The following is a 19,715-nucleotide window of genomic DNA, read 5'->3' on the forward strand; positions in this document are numbered from 1 at the left end:
AAGACTTGTCACTGAAGCCTTTAGTATAGGCTAAGTGAAACAAACACCGGCTATTAGTCTACTCAAAGTCCACATTAGCTTAGTCTACAACCAAACCACAAGGCACTGACAGGCTTTTGTTTCCCACTGATATTGGTTTATCCAACCTGCCCATCATCTGTGACTGTGGGACTGCCACAGAGACACGCAAACAGGGAATGGGAAAGATGTCTGTCATTCAAACTCACTGGGTGTGGCGAGCATCTTTGCTTTTTTTGGACGGTCCAAGACATCAACTAGTCATCTATTACTAAATTATGTAGGCCATAATTTCAAGAAGTACTTAAAGGAAAACGACATAAATTGCTTAGTGCACTGAAATGTATTGCTTTTGATCACGCTGAATGTCACGGATGAACTTTCTGCTGCAGAGCACAACACTCCTGTACAAGGACAGTTTCATCGATGCTCTCTCTTCTTTGTCTCAGACACTTTTAACTCAAGCCGGTTTCCACCGGTTGGGGTATCCTTACCTCACCGTCTGCCATCTCTCACTCTCTTCGTGGTCATGTTGCAGTATGATAAAGCGTCTTGTTGTGGCGCTTTAAGTAAAAATAATAATAATTATAATAATAATGACCTGATGTGATGAGGATTATATTCATATTTGACAAGCCAAAACTGACCAGACATCATTATAGTGACCACCCCATTTCCTCCTCCTTTATAGTTTTAATATGAGTAAGAGATGTGCGGTGTAATATGATAATATAATATAATATAATATAATATAATATAATATATAATATATATATAATATATATATATAATATATAATATATAATATATATATATAATATAATATAATATATATATAATATAATATAATATAATATATAATATATAATATATAATATATAATATATAATATATATAATATAATATGTGCTCAGAGACAGACACAGGAGCAGAGGGATGCGGGAAAATTAATAAAGGAAGGAAATGAAGTTAATAAATATAACAATATGAGAAGGTAATTTTCATGTCCAAATGCAAACACAGGGGTGCTGAAGTTATTGCAATTAAATCAATACACATATAAATTCCACCTCACAGCTTGGTATCAAATTATAAGATAATATCTGAACAACATTTCCATGAAAGTTATTTTCAGATGAAGACTTTTCTTGTTCTTTTTTTTCCCAGCACAGAAAAAAACATTTCCCATTCATAAAAAAAACATTCAACACGTGCACAAATTTACTCTTTACATACTTGGTGCTGATGGCATTTTATTTTGCACAAGGCATACTTTCAGTTAGTATCATTTACATCAGCTGATACTGCTGCACAGCGGCTATATTAAAGCAGTTCTCCTGTAAAAATTACCACACAAGGAACCCAGCTACTGAGTTAGACTTTGCCACGGAGTTAAATACACTTCATTAGTTTTTGTATCTGTTGCATCTTCCACCATGATTAGTCACCAACATGTGAACGGGCAGAAAACTGTTTCAAATTAGGATATATAATGAACTCTGTTTCAATGTGGTGCTAGGGAAATTTTCTATTACTTGCCATTGACTCGCATATTTTCAATACAACTAGCATACAGTGTAAAAATACATTAAATCTCCTGACCAAAAAAACACCACAGTGGTACCAATATGGAAAACACACATAAAAGCATTATCTATGTAAGGAAAAAAAAAAACTAACAAAAGCAAAACAAAGTACACGGTTTCAATTTTTTTCTCCTATCTTTGCTTCATTTTTGTGTATTTTGTTCTTTATTCCAGTCTCCAGTTTCCCATGTCTCTCCAATACTGCTTTTCCCTCTTGTTCTAATATTCCCTGTCTTCTGATTGTACTCTTGTATTTGCAGCTTACAGCGCTTGTTTTACCCTTCTTCTATCACCATGTCTCTCCAAATTCCTGGATGTTCTCTTCATTGAGCCATTTGGACCACAACTGCCTTCCAAGCTCTGTCTTTGTCAAAATCCTGCAACACTCCATTTGATGTTTGCTGCTGTGGAGGATGAAAAGGAAAGAAAATATTCAGAGGAATCAGGTGTTGAGCATGAGTGGTACCGTGCTATTTTTGCATGTAGTTCATTAATTGATACATATGCATTTACATGTGGTATACCTCGATGCTATACTGATCAGTAAATGTCTGTTGTTGTAAGTAGTGATATAGACAAGAGCAGGATTTGCACATATGGGTGTGTTTACCTGGCATACCTCACAGTAATGCATCGGGGTCTGAATGTTGTCATCACACTCTGGAGCTCCCATGCGAAGCTGACTTTTGTAGGTGGCACAGTGCACCACAGTGGCTGAAGTAAGAATTGCCTGCACCAGCAGCAGCACCATCAGAATCAGTAGCAATATGTCATAGGATTGCTGGGATACAAAGAGAGACAAGCACACATATGTGAAATTGGTGGAGTTTTAAAAGTAATTTCTCATGATTTACTTCCCCAGCTCCTGTATGTTTTTTTTAATGACACCAGGGCTAAGTGGATAACTCTTGAAAATACAAACACAACCATATATTTTCACTTCATTAGACTAACTTTGGCTGTAGGCACATCATGCAGGAATATTTCAATAAAGCTGATCACACTGCAAGAGAGGAAGCCAGAGGCTGAAAAGAGCAGAGGAGACGTCACGCTGCTGATGGCAATCAACACCTCCACCTGAGAGATACAGGGTTGAGAGCAGAAAGAAGAAAGGCGGAAAAAAGGACACAAAAAGCCAGTAGAAAGAAGAAATAGATGTGGTATTTAGATAGATGAAATTATACCTGCTCCAATGACATTTTGCACCCACATGATAGCAAATAGCAGGAGGAAAAAGTTTAGTCATAAAACACTGAAGTATATGAATTTCAAGTTTAAAACCAACTCCATGGTATAACAGCTTTACATTCACACTGTACTAATCCATCTCACAGATCCTGCAGCTATCAGATTATTGGACTCACCAGGCATTTGTTAGGGTATTCTGACACAACATGACTGGCAATAGCACTGGGGAAGCACTGCAAAGAATAACAGGTAATGTTAGGCGACTGAGTCGCTCGTCAGTCACTTTAAATATACTTTATCATTCTGAGTGGCTACAAGCGCCTTAAAAAACAGTAAGCTTTATTAAGCCAACTTACAGCCACAAGGATCCAGAAAAATGTAACAGATAAGTAGGGACCAGGCAACAAAGCGTCCATGTTGAGCGCAATAATGCCTCCAAATACAGCCGAGATTCCTACAATCACTTCAATCACCTGTTGCAGACATCAGTTATGGATTAACAATTACATACATTAAAAAAAACATATACATATATAGGTTATATAGTTATACTTATTTATATGCAAGTTTACTCACAGAATATGCTTTAAGGAGCCGAGTGGGGAAGACTGCAGGTTTGATAATCACAGGCCTGTCGTATGACCCCGACTGGAGGATGGATAGAAAAATGAAAAGTGTTTAGGATGAAAGAATGAAAGGGAACAAAAACAAAAACAAAAAAATCGCTCATGTAGACATGCATACACTCACACACCTTCCTGTGGCAGCAGCAGTCCTCTGCAGAGCGGGCTGACAGGATGACAGTGCTGGCCATCAACACCTCCAACAAGATCATCAGGATAAGGTTGAAGTTAATCTGAGAACAGACAGAACATGTTAGGGGGCGAGAACAGAGACACGACAGCTGAAAGAGAAAACAAATTATAAAAGAATAACTCAAAATGTTTGTGTTTGTGCATCCAAAAGGACACGTAGTTCTCGATACAGATGGACTCACATTGACAGCTGAGGGGTTCAAGACCAGCTTACAACCAAACCAAACCAGGCATGTGGTCGTCACAGCAAATGTTGACACATAGACCACTTGAAAATCTGACACCTTGAAGGAAACATGAGAGTCTAATTAGTATCGTGCTTCGGTAAAAGCTTCAATTAAAAACCATTAAGACATAATTATCTGTTTAGCCTTTGGTGAGTTCATTGTTTACTCACTGCAACGTGTCTGTTCTTGGCAATAGCAAAACTAGCTATTGCTGCAGGGATGCCCTGTGAAGAATACCAACAAAAAGGAGCTGCTAAATTTATCTGTGAAGACAATTACTGCCATTTTTGACATGACTCCTGTATAAACAGTGTGAAAGATGCAGCAAGGTATGCTAGATTTCAAAGCAATATCAGCATGTGATTAAAGTAACTGTGATGGTCACTTACAGAGCCCGCAGCACAGCGCAGGTAGTCCATGGCAACAGGAAACACATTTCCCAAGTACAGAGAGAAACCAGATGTGATGAGCAGACTGCCCTGAGGACACCGACGCACACACACATGCAGCCATGTATACGCAATTAAAAGGGTCATAAATGCATTCAGCAGGTAAAACTGTGCAAGAATTCCTCCCTCATACACACGTGCCATTTGAGAAGTAACTAAGCCAACTGCACAATCCTGCCTGGTGCAACAGCCCCACCAAGACTCTTGCGTCCGGTGGGCAGGTGTCTGACTGATAAACACTAAATAATCATAACTGATATACCTGCAATTTACCAGAAGTACATAGGTATGTTTCTAGTAGTATATCTGTGACAAAGTGGGTACTTTTTTTGCAATAAACACAATTTGGTTTTAGTTTGAGCAACAATTTTCTGGCATGTAGCATTTACAAGTGTGTATTAGATTTTATCATATATATTTGTGTAGTCAGCATTATCATTTTCATTTTACAAAGTATTGGAGACTACTTTTAGTTAACCAAACTTCATTTCTATCTAGGGTAACGTCTCTATAGTTCAGCTTCTTCCAATGTGAAGCAATTTACACATTGCAAAACCTTCAAAATTTGCCCGCGTTGATCCTTGCATTGAGCTGGGTGTGTCTCCTCACACTTACACTATGTGCACAAGAGTATTGGGCCACATCTCTTAATCACTGAACTCAATAATAATATGGGGTTGGCCTTTGGCTCCCTTCCAGTTCCAGTGCAGAGAAGTCTTGATGCTCACCATGACAATTATGTGCATCTAACTTCATGGGAAAGAGCCTTTTATGTTCCAGTGCACAAAGTAAGGACTGGCTAGGTGAGCTTAGTGTGGAAGAACGTGACTGGCCTTACCTCAACCCCACAGAACACCTTTGGGATGAACTGTAAGGGAGATTTTCAGCCAGGTCATCTATTCCAGTAGTGCTGGGCGATATGGAAAAAATATTTATCACGATATGAATTATTTTATATCACGATAACGATATATATCATGATATACCACCTGACCTGTGGTCATCTGGAAAGTATGCAGTCTTTAAACAGCGAGTGGAGAGGGTGCAGTCTTTGCTTTGAGTTACTGTAAAGCATGTCGCAAATCCGGTGCACGTAAAGCAGCACCATGTTGCAAAACAACAAGACGGAGTTTCTTTGTGAAAAATGTCATTTTTTTATACTTTATTTTCTCTTGCATAAAGTTAAGAGTATGTATAGTGAGAAGACAACACTAATATATTTGCACAGGCTATTTAACCCTTTAAGACCTACCATAGAACCAAGTCTGCCAGAGCTTATCTTTACATTTATTTATTTTGAGTGTCTTCATAGTTTTATTTTTGAGATACACAAATTTTTATATGCTACAGGAAAAATGAAAATAAATAAATGCAAATTTGCAAAAAAACAGCATGTGCATCAAAATAAACTATTTCCAACAGTGTAATTTGACTTCTAAGCCTCCCAGAAATGATACAGAAAAGCATAAAGTCAAACGTGACTTTTACAAACACCAATATAAGCTTTGAAGCTTAAAAAACTACATTTTCGGCGAAAATGACGTCACTTCCGGTTTCGGACATGTAATGGCGGACATGCGATAGTTCGCGCTGACTTATATTCCAAGTAGGAAGTGTTATGAACAGCTGATCGGATTGGCAAAGCCTGTTTCTGGAATATTGTTTTTGTTGCTGGAAGTGCTTTTTATGCAATTTTTGCAAAGCTATATGTGGAAGAAAACCGTGACCTAGGGCAAGCTAATGGAATAAGATGTAAGTACAACTCCTACGGTTTCATATGCAAAAAAAACATTATTGCGCTACCTTACGTGGTTACAGTTCTACAGGGATTTAAAAATAGTTAGGGAAAACGGAGTTTGCCTGCTCCGACCGGTTTTAAAGGGTTAATGATATATTTTATGTAATAATTTGTAAAATTCGGGTTAGAAACGATAGAGACGATAGAAGACAAATGGCACGATAGACACTTTTCTATCGTCCACACGATATATATCGTCATATCGCCCAGCACTATATTCCAGCATTAGTGTCCAACCTAAATGATCTTCTGGATGAATGGGCAAAAATTTCCACAGCCAGACTTTCTATATAAAAGGCTTCTCAGAAGACTGGAAGGTATTATAGTTGCTAAAGGAGGGGCACAAAGTCCTTAAAATGCCTACAGATTTAGAATGGGATGTCCTAAAAGAGCTTTTAGGTGGTCCAATATTTTTGTCTACATAGTGTAACACAATATGCATGCCCAAAATCAATCTGCTAACATTTTAATTATTGAAGCAACCCCATCGTGGTGTTCTTTCCTTGTGGAAGCACAAGACAAGATTTCTTGTTGCCACTTGTCACTCAAAATTTCAAGATTGGGGCTACTCAAAAAAAGGAATCACCCCAAACTTTAAATCTGTGTGTTATGGACTAAATAGAAAAATCCTGTAGTGTGCTTCCGTTGCTTCCCCTGACTGTCTTTCCTCTCACCCCTATGAGGACACTGTAGAGCCAGGCCCTGTAGCTGAAGCAGGGGTGCTTAAGGGGCTCCGGCTGGGCCAGCTGCAGGTCACTGGCCCTCACGTCCACTGTGTAGCTGTCCCGTTCAGACCTATCCCGCTCCCCTCTGTCTGGCCTTCTCTCAGCTCCCCGGTCACCCCGTCGTCCCAGTGTCCCATTTCCTCTCTCCAGAGTGGGCATGTGGGTGTAGGTGAACTCCTCTCTGGCCGACAGCTCCTCGCGCTGCATTGTTAAAGTGGCTGGTGGCTTGGTTCAGTAGCAGGATGAAAAGTATGGAGTGAAGAAAACACCCTGTGGGAAAGAATGAAAAAACAAAAAACAATATCACATTCCAAACAAGGACAAGCTCTTTGTCTTCTCATCATGTTTCTCTTTACGATCGTTCCTTTCAACCAGAGGTCCAGTAATTGTAAAAAATGAAGATGGCAATCGGAGCTCTCAGATCTGGGCTTTCAGGGGAAAATCAATTAAAATCACATTAAACAAAGAGAAAGTATGCCATTAGGCTACTAATCATGCAGTGTAACAAAAACACCCCCCACCCCTCTCCTTGTTTCTGTCTATTGAAGCCAAGAGAACTTACTCTAAATTCCACTGCTTCTTTTTTGCTTGTCTGAACTCACCTATTGTTGTTTGTCTCACAAAATCTTCCCAGTTATTTTCCAGGAAATGTATCCTTCAACAACTGGAATCATATAGCCACAAAGAAGACAGTTTGTCTTTGCTCGAAGCTCCTTCTGCTCCCCATCTCTCTCCCTCGCAACTTGCAGCCTCTTGCACCCCCACTCTCCTCCTCTTTTCCTCTCTTTCTTTCCCGTTACACGACGTTACTCAGAAACAGTTCTGAAAAGTTTTTTGAGCCCATCAAAGTGTGGAGCTAAAACACATGGCTCTTGTGCTGCCAGCCTACTTTGTGCCAAAGAGAGAGCGGCTGTGCATGACAACAAGGGGAGGATGAAGGGGCTAGCACTGGGGGCAGAGTTAGAAGGGCAAACACCCTCTTTACCCTCCTTTTTGCCCATGCAGCCACACATGCACATCGAGGCACTCACAAAACTGAACAATAGGCCTTCAGAATTGAGCACATAAGAAATTTAGAAAGTCACATTCATAGCAAGTAGAAATTCGCATAAAAGTGCAGAATCAAACTGTTGGTTTTTGCCTACAGTTGAGTGCGTCCCCCTGTTGTGTTCCCCTCACAACTTCCCTCTGTGTTACTTAGTGTTTCACTGCAGTTCACAGCCCACTAAATTAAGATGCCCAGCAGTGCTTTAGAAAAGAGGCGACAGAGACATTTCCATGGCCTAATCACATGGTCCCTTGTGTGACACGGCTAATCTGATGATGGATCATTTCTGCTCCATATAAGAATCTCTTAATGATTCATTAAGGACTAAATCCAATTGGATAACAACATTTTGTGGGTGTGTGTTAATTGTGTCCGTGTTTAAATGTCTACATATGTGAGCACCTCGGGATTCCTTTCAGTCTTTAACACAGCCAAGCATTCTCAGTTCAACATTGTTCCTTGGCGGTGGTAACCATGGCGACTCCTTAACAACTGCTGTCACCACAGCCCTTGCCATTCTCCGCCCAAAACACCACACACACACACACACACACACACACACACACACACACACTGCAAATACCATGACCACTCAGAGACAAGCATTTTGAAACTGCCCTTGGAGAAGGCAGAGGGTCTGGAAAACACTGACTGAATGAGACACAAATCAATATCCAAATATTAATATAACAAATCAAAACAGAGTATTATGCTACTCGTGATATTTATGTCCAATGAAGATAAATTAATGTCAGTATTAAGTTTGGAGGGTGGCATGAAAAAGCAGCTACTCTAATGGCACTGCTATTGTCTTGACAATAATTTTAAATGGATGCATGTCTGCGACAAACGCTTTTAGCCTTTTTTGTAGAAGTGTAAACTTTAAAAGAACAAACTCTGTTCACTCTAAAAGCCTTTGTTTCTCTTGTTCCTCTTGACTTTTAGGGATATACTTAAGTCTAACTCATTTTTCCCCTCTGATGAGAATCTGTCTGCTTCCCACTCTAACTCCATTCGACACCCCAAACCACTTTGACATTTCAAGCACATCTGGCCGGTGCTTAAATCTGCACATAACAATCATTCCCAAACTTCAGACCGCCACAGCCCGAGTTTGAAATGCAAAAATCTTCTGCAGCCCACCCAATTCTTTACTCGTGACTTGATTCTCCATCAACAGCTTTAGATTAAGATTCAGGTTAAGATCCAAGAGGATTAAGGATTACAGAAGTTTACGTGTTAAATGATATGTCCCTGTCTACTACATCTTTTTACATTTTGTAATAACTGAGTATTTCAGTTAACTGATTTTTTATTAAAAAGGTTTTTTTTTTTTAAATGTCTGCAATTTTTAGGGCCCACCTGCAGTACCTTCATGGCCCATGAGGTGGCGACTGCTCACACTTCGGTTATCACTGGTCTGAAAAATACAACAGAATGGGTGTTCTAGAAATGCTGTAGAAATTTGAAAAACAATTTTTAATACACAATGTATTTTTTTTCATATTTCCTATTTTCATAACATATTTGAGTGTTTATTAAAATAAACTTTATTACTTCAGAAATAACAAAGACCATGTTTATTTCAGGAACAGTACTCAAGACCAAGTTGTATGGGTCCCTCCTAAGGAGGCCAGGTCTCTTCTTCTGTCATTGCAAAATTTGCACATTGCCACAGCTGTAATTTAAGCCCCACGCCCCGGTACCGGGGGCAAAAAGGAGGAGATCGTGTTAAACGGTCAGAAATATAAGTCCCCACATGTGAGGTATCCACAGAAACCTCTAAATCTCAGCTAAAATCTCATATAAACCATTTCTACAACCACCAAACACAACGAAAACAAGCCATGATTAAAGGAGCGCACAAGTCCGCTAAACAAACAACACCAAACTAGAGATGGACCGATCCGATATTACGTATCGGTATCGGTCCGATACTGACCTAAATTACTGGATCGGATATCGGCGAAAAATAAAAAATGTAATCCGATCCATTAAGTATCAAAAAAAGCATCTCACAAAACTTGCAACACGGCGTAACTCGGCTCATAACCGTAGCACGTAGGAGCAGTATGCCTCATGTGATAGAGACGCTGTGTGTATTTGTAGCCTCGCTACCAAACCAGCATTTCATCTCCGAGGAAGTTATCCCAGAGAGAAGTAAAGCAAGTGTGTAAGTTCATCTCTGAATGTTTGTAAAGCGTTCCCATGTTAAGCAACAACCGATATATGGAGCGACTGCCTCTCTCTCCCCACCTTCCTGCTGCTACTTCAATCGTGAAACTGCTTAACGATCAGCTGATCGGCTTTTCTGTCGCAAGTCCGTCTCTCTTCTTTGTTTTTGGCCCACTTTGCACCAGAAAGAGGAAACCAGCGGCGGAACAACAGCAGCACCTTTAAGCTTGATAAGCTGTTGTTAGAATTTATTTAATATTACTTTCTACACCAGGATCCTTTTCTACGTAGCTGACGGACTGGTAACTGTGCAGGGGCGGATCTAGCAAAGTGCAGCCAGGGGCCGATAGGGCATGAACAGGGAAAAGGGGCACAAAGACATACTTTTCTTTCTTATTCTCATTTAAAATATGTAGCTTTTAATAAATAATTATCTGAATCTTACACCCAAAGTTTTAATCTGATGTAAAATGTATAGAAGTCCATTACTATATATAGTAACTCTTAAGTCTATATACCCTAGTAAGCTATAGTACTTTTTCCTTTGGGAAGGTACCGTCTGTGAATTCTGCAATTCTGTTGAAGAAAGAAGTTGAATCTATTTAATTATTCTTGAAAAATAATTTGTTTCTGTGCATTTTTTTCACCTGCATCAAATTAAAGTTGATTACATCGATTAAGCATCATGAGGTGGAGGGTGGGGGTGGTTCCCTATTTTTTTTTTTTTTTTTGCTGGGAGTTTGCAACCCTATTAGTTAGGTTGGTTAATATTTCTGCTAAGTACTCTTTAAAATACCAGAATAGGAAGGATGGAGTAGGTTTAAGTTTATTAGATTGATCAGTGTTGCTAAACTATGAAATATTTTGGGTGCAGTGTATTTTTACACACAGGTATAACAGAATAGCTTTAGTGTTGTTGTTTATTTAAACTTGAGTATGAACTTATACAAAATGCAGCAAGATATTAAAAAAAAAACAGTTTTGATTAAAAAACACAATATCGGATTCATATCGGTATCGGCAGATATCCAAATTTATGATATCGGTATCGGTATCGGACATAAAAAAGTGGTATCGTGCCATCTCTACACCAAACCAGAAATTCTTCAGACTCCATGTAACCGGCTAAAGAAAGGCTAGTTATCTTCCAGAGCTATCACTGATTCCAAACACCAAGTTTCACCACACTCTGACCAAAATTCAGTGAAAGAGCCACAAAAGAAGACCACAAAAACACATAGCGGCGCAAATGCACTTAGACAGAAATTGGCTTACTGTCCCGATTCCTCCATTATTTTCGCAGGTAGCTGGTAGCCTCTTGATTATCAGCAGTTACCACGGCTAACTAGCTGTGTTAGGGCCATTTCCATCAACAACCTCCATTTTAGACCCACCTACAGACACGTGACTGGACAGATGCCACATGCAGTAAATTTGGTCCCACTTGGGGTTTGGCCTTGCAACTTGTGATTGGTTGAAGTGAACACGGCATCATTACTGGGAGATCCTATTGGCTCAAACGTTTAAAAAGAGGTGTCAATCATGCAAATTGACCAAAAGAAACCAAAGTTACAGCCCTTCAGAGTCTAAAGGGCCAGAGGCCAATTAAACGCTCTATGGCAGAAAAGGCCCATTGCCATGTAAATGTGTGGTTAATTCTTTAAAAATATATTTAAAAAATCAAGCATTTTTAAGCCTCTTAATAAAATTGATTAATTTCTGCTCTTTAATACCTAAAAAGTTCAACTGACATGGTGTCCAATGTGTGCCAAAATTGGACATATTTGTACAATGTCTGGATATTCATGTATTGACAGTGCTGTGATTTTTCACTGTTTCACGTTAGAAACATAAATCTTTGCACAGATGATGTTTATATGTTGGTTACTGAATTTCTGGAATGAAATGTGAATTGAAGCATATTTTTAAAGGGTTACATGCTAAAAAATAAATGAAAAATTAGGTAAGGATAAAATCTACTTACTTTTTCTGTGTTCCAGTCCTTTGACACAGTAAAAGCTGCTGCAATATTTACACCTCTGATGAAATTTCACAAGTGTTAGCTTTATTTTTGATACCAATATTGTATACACAGAGTTTGTAATTGCAGAGAAATAATCAATTAATTTTGGGCATTTCATTTTTGAGCAGGAAGCTCAGAAACCCCTTTTGGGCTTAAGAGGCTTTAAAGTTTTTTGGCCGTCAGGGCTTCCACTGACCTGGGGGTGACTCAAATATGTACAGCCAGCATTTAAAGTATTATTAAAACAGAAGCATGGTGCTTATAAACCTCACATTAGCAAATTAATTGCATGGGTTCCAGTAGGTTGGCAGCTGGTGGTGTTATGGTTAGCACTGTTGTACTGAAGTCCTGTGGCCTTTCTGCCTGTGACTTTATGATTCTCAATACTTCCTCCCATAATCCAAAGACAAGTATATTAGATTGGTTGATTGGAATGTGACCCTGAAATGTTGGCTTTTCTTTAACAGTTACAACCTTTCCAAGGTGTAGTCTGCTTTTTCCCCTATGACAGCCTAAAGGCTCCAGATACCCTGAACTGGACAAGCGGTTAAGAAAACGTATGGACGCTACAATTATGAAGCTTTAGCTACTTGTAGGAGAGTTAATAAAGTAATGCTACAGCTATTTAAAATATAGCGATAGTTAACATGACTGATGCAGTGTTTACATTTTACAGTCAGCTAAGAGACTCCATGAATTAAGTGTGTTGTGAGGAATTAACATGTTTTGTGTGTATTTTCATTTATTTGCACATGTGTTTGTGATGCCACATTAAACTGCCTACCAGCTGTGATCTAACCTTCTAGCCGTGGAGAACAAAATACTAAAAAGGGCAACCTTTAAATTTTACATCTGACAGAATTATAGATGTCCCCATGCTCAGATTTTTAGGCCAGAGACTACATCAAATAAATGTGAAAGCAAATAGATAGCATTCTTTATATTAATCTTTATAGTGGAAAGATCACACACATACAAGTAATGTGGTTTCACAATCCTTGGAGAACATTTGATATCGTAACGTTCTCAGTTTTAGGACTAAACAGACCCAACGCCTCTTGCACACACAATGATGACACCATTTGACCGCAACACATTTATAGTGACCCATGCTGAAGACGAAGGTAGTGTGGAAACACGTCCTCAATGTAATCGTCCAACAGTTCAAACATAAAAACAAGTCACTCCTCTGACATGCAACATTTAAGCATAGATATTTAAAAGATGAGCTTTTTGTTTTTACAGCAATACAGTAACAGTAAGACACATGAGAAAACATCTGTGGATATATACATTAACTTACATTATCAATAGCTCTGTTTTTATGAACAATATTTACAGAGTTACGGCAGAAGAACAAGTCCTCTTTCCCACCAAGTTGCCTAAAGTCACGTGCTTCAGTCACATTACAGCTGGTTGTCTTGTTTGGCTTTAGGGATTAATCAGCTCAGGTCTACAGTAAGTGACTGACAAATATACAGATGAATTTGTCTGTACAGGGGCCACATATGTAGGCAAATAAAAACGTGAGGCTGAACTTCCTTCCTCATATCCAGGGATAAACTGATGGCTTATCACATTATTCTGATGTTGTTTATTACCTCATTACATAGGTTGAACATTCTCCTCTGAGTTTCTGTAGCCTCAGCTGATCCTGATCAGTTTGACATGTAACAGAGTGTAACACTACTTAGCTGATAGATTTTTGCTGAATAAGGGACACCGTTACAGTCATATATGTTATTGGCAAGTTGTGGCATAATAGTGTACAGCTATCGTATGAATGTCATGTTAGTAGACATATATTAACAAGGCAGACAGACAGACGTGTTAACCATCTGTGCTAACAAGAAGCATTTTAGCAACTGATGAGCATCACGGAGAGCAAGACCACGACACCTGATTTCACCTAGAAATCATTCATCGCTCAGATGCATATAAATATAGTGTCACGGCTCTGATTGCTCTCTGCTAAATCTTCTTAGTTTCTGGGTTTAGGAAGCTCAGAAGTTCAGACAATTGATCCCTTGGAGGAGGACAGGTGGATGGACTGGATGCGAATAGCCAAGGTTTTCTCCAAGTCTCGCAGGATGTCACAGCCGGGGCTGTCGGGAGGTGCGTCATAAAGCAGCTGTTTGAAGGGCTCCAACTCAATCAGAATTACCATATTCTTCAGAAAGTAGCCCTCTATGTAGGATGCTAGATCTGGAGCATCGAGAAACTGAAGGACAGGGAGAATATATATCAACTTTTTCAAGATATCACTGATTTTACGTCACTTGAGCGCCACTGCAACACCTCAAAATGCCTCATAGCACAGTATTAGTTTTTACCTTGGTGTGATTGTAGATCTCAACACAAGTATCTGTGTTGATGTTCTTAGAGCAGATAATCTCACAATGCCTTTGCAGCGCCTCCAACTGGAAAAACTTTGCTGCTGACAGAAGCTGAAAAAACAACAACAAAACAACTCAAAATTCAAGTTCAAAATGTAGTTTTTTTATTTAACTAAAAAAAACCCTGATGATAGACATGTTTATGATTTGTTACTCGAGACACTAATGATCTAACCTCCATAACATCAGTGTTCCTGATGTGCAGAGCTTCTGTCCCTCCACAGTACAGATACTGCATGACAAGCTGATAAGATAAGATCCATATTTTACCGAGTGCACATAGAAAAGGAAACACAACATATATATTTAAAGGAAAGAGTCTGAACATGTGGCTAACTTTGACTTAAAACGTCTGCCTTGTCAAAACATAATAACACTACCTGAAATATTTGATATTTGACATTGCTGATTTCAATGCACGTGTTTTCACCACATGGTCTGTTAGCTAGAAGAGTTTTGAATCTGTAGAGAATGATAAAGAGACAAAAGGAGAGAAATGTCACGGGTTGGTTAATTTGGTCATGTTTTATGAACTCACTGAATGGAAATAAACACTACTAACATACAACTACAGGGAGAATACACAAGAGTGGAGACCAAATTAACTGGCATTCTATTACTTCATTCTATAATATTCTAATTTGCCTTATGTGCCTTTACTTATACCCTACTTTGTTATAAATAAATAACATAAAATCAAATAAAATAGAGTTAAAAATCCCTTCAAGATTACAGAAGAAGAAATAAAGACTAGAGATTCACCTGATAAAGTTCAAAACATCAGAACTCACAAAAACATTAGATCAAAAGTATTTTGCTATATTAAAAACAATTCAGAGTTGGGGTAATCATATTTAGCAGGACCTTAGGGTTACAAAATATACTGTGTAACATCCTACAAGTGCATTTTAAAGGCGGAGGTTTAAATACCTGTTGGAAGCTGTGAAAAGCAGAACTTTGTGGGCGTAAAAAGGTTTCCCCTCCACCAAAAAGGTCACATCAAATTGTTCAGGAAGGTCACACATGACCAGAAGAACTTTATTGTTCAGATTTTCATAAAAAGGGCTAATGAAAGACACATGACCAGAAGAACTTTATGTTTTTCTGATTTTCATAAAAAGAGCTAATGGAGTGTTCAACCTAGCCTTGTTACTCGTTCTACACCCATTTCAGCTCCATGCAGTTGATTGTATTGACCTGAAAAGTTCTATTCCAGTTTCTGAACACTAGATGGTGTCATGCACACTTTCTAATCTGCATTTACTAGTAAGGGCTGACTAAAAAAGATAAGACGAATGATTCTGATGCTTCTGCTGCGTGCCTGTATGTATGTGAATACACTTTAATAATTAAATGAAATGATGAAGAAATATGCTCACCCAAACGTGATGACTGCTTCTTCTTGATCTCTGCCAGTTTGGGGATGGGGTAAGGGCCGTAACACTGAGTGAAGATCGCAGCCAGCTGCTGGCTGATCACTTCATTCTGACAAAACACAGACAGAGTGACAGAAGAGGGTAAGCAGAGCTCACCTTGGATGCATCATGCTAAGCCAGCATCCAGGAGTCTATGTTATGCAAGAGCATAAGCACATACTGCACGGCGCGCCTCTCCCACACAAACAGCTCCGACGCAAATACCAAGAGAGGTTAAACTTCTGCAGCCTTACCAGGCTTAGCATCCACTTCATTCAAGCAGTCGTTCCAGTAAAACTTGTATTTATGGATATTTCACACCTTACAAAGGGGATCAGATAGATATCAGACTTATTTTTCACACCTACACTTCCATAGAGGTTGCTGTGGTGGGAAATACAGCGACAGGCTGAGCTACTGTAGGGGTGAGATTAAGAGGAAAAGACAGGAGATTTTTTCTTACCCTTCTTCTAAACTTTTCACTCGTGTGTGTGCAGAGGTAAAGTGAAGGTAAGGAGGGGTAGAGGCATGCTACAGTACAAGCCTCATGTGTGCAGTCATCCTGCTTGAATGCAACAAACTGCTAACAAATATGTATTTCTGCTTTGTCTTCAAAATTTTCTATGCTGACAAGAGCGATAGGGAGGCAGCGAGGTAGAGATATACAGATATACATTTAATCAATGTCATCTAAAATGAACTAAACACTAAGAGGCTGAATGAATGCTTCAGAGGAACACGGCAACAGAGTGTCTGGTACAGAAAAGACAAACGGCCTGTACCTTGATGTCTGCAGACCTCAAGGTGATGCAAGCAGAGCCTCTCTCAGAGATGAGGGTCAGTGGCCCCAGCCATACATCAACCAAGACAGAAACAAGGACTGACACTGCAGCAATCCAGCGAAGCATAGCATGTTTGGAGTGTACGAGTATATGAGTATGTGCATGTGTGCATGTGAGAGAGGTATGCTGCTGGTATCAGACCCATGCACGTGAGTCTCTGTGGCTCTGCTTGTGTATTTTAATTTATATAAGTGGATGCACACTCACACTCTGTAACTGTGCAGTGTTTTTTTCTCATATCAGCAATGACAGCTAACCTATCATGCCATCAGGGCATTATCAAGCTTAAGGCACAGTAGACAAAGCTAAGACGAGTGCCAGGATAAGGACAAGGATGAGCTGGGTGAACTCTAACATTGCCTACCAAGGGATCCTAAGCTGAAGTAATGAGACGAGGGCCTAATATGATAAACTGCAACAGAGAGGAATGGGCGTCTATCAGAAATCATTATCATTTTAGGTAATGGATATTGAGTAAGCCACTGGGGCTCTGTCGGTTACTGTGAAGCTGATGACCTGACTATGTAATAGCATTACTGCAAAAAAAGAGGAGGACATGGCTGTGGTTTACTGAAGAGCAGACACTTAAGAGGATGGAGACTAAAGTGTAGCTCTGAAGAAAATTTTCTTACTTTTACAGTAATGATCCAATATGCCGTGACACTTGCCTGTGTTTTATGTTAACAGGAAACACACACAGGGCAGTACCTTGCTGGCTCTGAGGATCTGGAACATAAGAGGCAGGCCATGCGTAATGAGCTCCTCGGTGTACTCCTCTTCCTCAATGCAGCTGAACTCTTTCAGAAGACCCTGGATCAGAGGTCGGCGGTGCTGATGGAAACATGTGCGCAGAGACTCCAGCCAAGTGTGCAAAGTCCACGGGACTCCTAAGTTTCACAAGTACACCAATATGAAATAAAGAATGTGCCATTTCATACAAAATAAGATACTGTAGAAGATGCATGCACACATTTCCAGAAAACCCACCAAGACTCCGTATATCTATGGTGATGTCTACATGCCCATGTTCAGCACTGTGGTACATGGCTTCTTTCAGAGCTTTAAGTTTGGCTTTTCCAGTTCTGATCAGATCCATCTGAGACAAGCTTCTGCCTTCCAGCTCTGAGCCTTCTGCGAGAATCTCTTCCAATGACAAGACATCTCCTTTCCCTATCTCTGTGTGGGACAACAGCTTGCGAAACACATTTCTACAAATCAAAAAAGGCAAAAGAACAAAAGCAGAGAAAAAAACTGTGGTTAGACTGAACGGATTTCAGGACTCTATTTGACTCATTCTTTACCAAAAATGAGTTTGCATCTCCGGCCCTGAATTAGAAGTGGGCTAGATTTTTAAAAAAAATGGAAGGACTTGAACATGATATGATAGTAATTGGGGGTCGTTACTGTTGTAGTCTGCTGGCAAGTTAAAATAAATCGTCTCAGTGGAAATAGCTGCATTTTGATGAATGGGTGTGGCTGGATAAAAAAAGAGAATGAGCCCATAAGAAGAAACAAAAACCCAGAGGGTTTATGCAAAGAGCTTTATATTTGTGGCATGTAAAGTATACTATATTCACTAGTAAACAGCAATTACACACATCGGCTTTTATACAATTTCATGCAAAACCCACCTGAATAAAGATGCTTTTAGCTTAAAAATTCAAAAATACAGCTGTCCAGCCTGAAAAATAACTAGCAAAAACCAAAAACAAACTGGTTTGCGATAATGCTATATTTTACAGGTCTATATTTCAGAATGATTTCCACCTAATTTGCAAGCACAACCACATAATTTGACACAAAATGAAGTGGAAACATATGATTCAAATGGAAAATTCCCTGCTAATTACAATTTTTGCTTACTGGCAGCAAGAAAGGCAAAGACACAAAAACAGAGACCGTTTATACACATAAGCTTGTAAAGCATTAACAGAAACTATTCTGGATCGATTATTAAAAGACAGTACAGTATTGTACAGAGTACACTGTTTGCAGTATAACCCCATCAGTTTTGCCATTTTGTTAAGCCAAACTTTTAAAATAGTTTTGCAGAGTTTTAAGTCTTAACAATACTTTGAAAGCAACAGAAAGACAATAGGAGGTTACTCATGCAGGAATCTGAAGACCTGTGGTGCTAATTTCACAGACGTCCTCATGGAGGTTGTGTTTGTACATAAATAAGATTATACGCTGAGTACACAGTGCTTGTATGTTTGCTGTTGAAGGGAACATGAATGCATTCGTCACCTACCTGTGCCCGTGTGCTGCTGCCAGGCTATAGGAGTTCATATCGCCTTGTGGTGCAGTAGAAATTCCATTGCGGTACATAGTTCCCACCATGGGGTCAGCGCCTCGCTCCAGCAGCAAACTCACCAGCTCAAAGTTACCTGCACATGAAAAATGACTGGCTCAGTTTAAACACGCACACACACACGGAAATAATAAGATTAAACGAAAATGAGACCGAGAGAAAGATGAGAGCGAAGCACACGTTTCATCATTTGTTCCACATTCATGGCTCTATTTGTCTTTATTCTTCCAGCCCCCAGGAGAAGCAAGCTTCTAAACTTGTAATTCAGCCACTGATCATGCTGACACTCAGGTGTTGTTATCAGCTGAGTATAGATGGCCAGCTGCTGCTGACAGCACAGTGCGATACAGTTGGGCAGGAGGTGGGAGATGGGAGTCCTGCTGTGTCTTAGTACCTGCAGCAGCAGCCAGCTGCAGCGGTGTCTCCGTGTAGTTCTCCATCCCATCCTGCAGGGAGCCTTCCACGTTGGCTTTGGCATCCAGCAGCAGCTGCAGGTGAGGATGCAGGTGAGCATGATTGACAAAGAGACAGAGACAAAGAAGAAGACAAAGAGAGGAGAGTGAGGGGAAGAGGAAGAGTCATTTGCTAATGAGTCTGATTTGATGTCAGGATGGTAGGTTTAACCTAACTGGCTAATTTAAAACACTGCCTATTATTTTTTTCTCTTTAAAACAGAAGTGCTACTTTTGGAGAAATAAA

The 19,715-nt window shown here is 39.6% G+C and overlaps 2 protein-coding genes across 7 annotated transcripts in view; both read right to left on the bottom strand.

Moving 5' to 3' along the window:
- Positions 1–940: 940 nt before the first annotated feature.
- Positions 941–11,417, bottom strand: mlc1 (modulator of VRAC current 1). 6 transcript variants are annotated; one of them, XM_039614497.1, is made up of 13 exons: positions 11,305–11,416; positions 9,217–9,274; positions 6,756–7,076; positions 4,224–4,313; positions 4,005–4,058; positions 3,790–3,891; positions 3,547–3,648; positions 3,369–3,440; positions 3,149–3,265; positions 2,969–3,025; positions 2,559–2,681; positions 2,224–2,385; positions 941–2,005 (listed from the first exon to the last, which is right to left on the bottom strand). In XM_039614497.1, the coding sequence occupies exons 3-13, from the start codon at positions 7,011–7,013 to the stop codon at positions 1,928–1,930; spliced, it is 1,215 nt and encodes a 404-aa protein (XP_039470431.1). In that variant the 5' UTR covers positions 7,014–7,076; positions 9,217–9,274; positions 11,305–11,416; the 3' UTR covers positions 941–1,927. The 6 variants fall into 6 exon arrangements, with proteins under 6 accessions (XP_039470431.1, XP_039470429.1, XP_039470427.1 ...); XM_039614495.1 differs by having other exon boundaries at positions 942–2,008; positions 2,215–2,385; positions 9,226–9,274; positions 11,305–11,415; XM_039614493.1 differs by having other exon boundaries at positions 942–2,008; positions 2,215–2,385; positions 11,305–11,415.
- Positions 11,418–12,986: 1,569 nt separating this feature from the next.
- Positions 12,987–19,715, bottom strand: part of btbd11b (BTB (POZ) domain containing 11b) — a 65,174-nt gene continuing 58,445 nt past the window's right edge. Inside the window, exons 8-17 of the mRNA XM_039615682.1 lie at positions 19,411–19,504; positions 18,957–19,092; positions 17,693–17,913; positions 17,414–17,592; positions 15,824–15,933; positions 15,379–15,513; positions 14,829–14,910; positions 14,624–14,692; positions 14,386–14,499; positions 12,987–14,273 (exon numbers count right to left, since the gene is read on the bottom strand). Of these exons, the coding sequence (XP_039471616.1) occupies positions 14,064–14,273; positions 14,386–14,499; positions 14,624–14,692; positions 14,829–14,910; positions 15,379–15,513; positions 15,824–15,933; positions 17,414–17,592; positions 17,693–17,913; positions 18,957–19,092; positions 19,411–19,504 (1,350 nt within the window). The 3' untranslated portion in view covers positions 12,987–14,063. The remainder of the gene's footprint in view (positions 14,274–14,385; positions 14,500–14,623; positions 14,693–14,828; positions 14,911–15,378; positions 15,514–15,823; positions 15,934–17,413; positions 17,593–17,692; positions 17,914–18,956; positions 19,093–19,410; positions 19,505–19,715) is intronic.

The sequence above is a fragment of the Oreochromis aureus genome, linkage group 7 (genome assembly GCF_013358895.1).
Source record: "Oreochromis aureus strain Israel breed Guangdong linkage group 7, ZZ_aureus, whole genome shotgun sequence".
Lineage (NCBI taxonomy): Eukaryota > Metazoa > Chordata > Actinopteri > Cichliformes > Cichlidae > Oreochromis > Oreochromis aureus.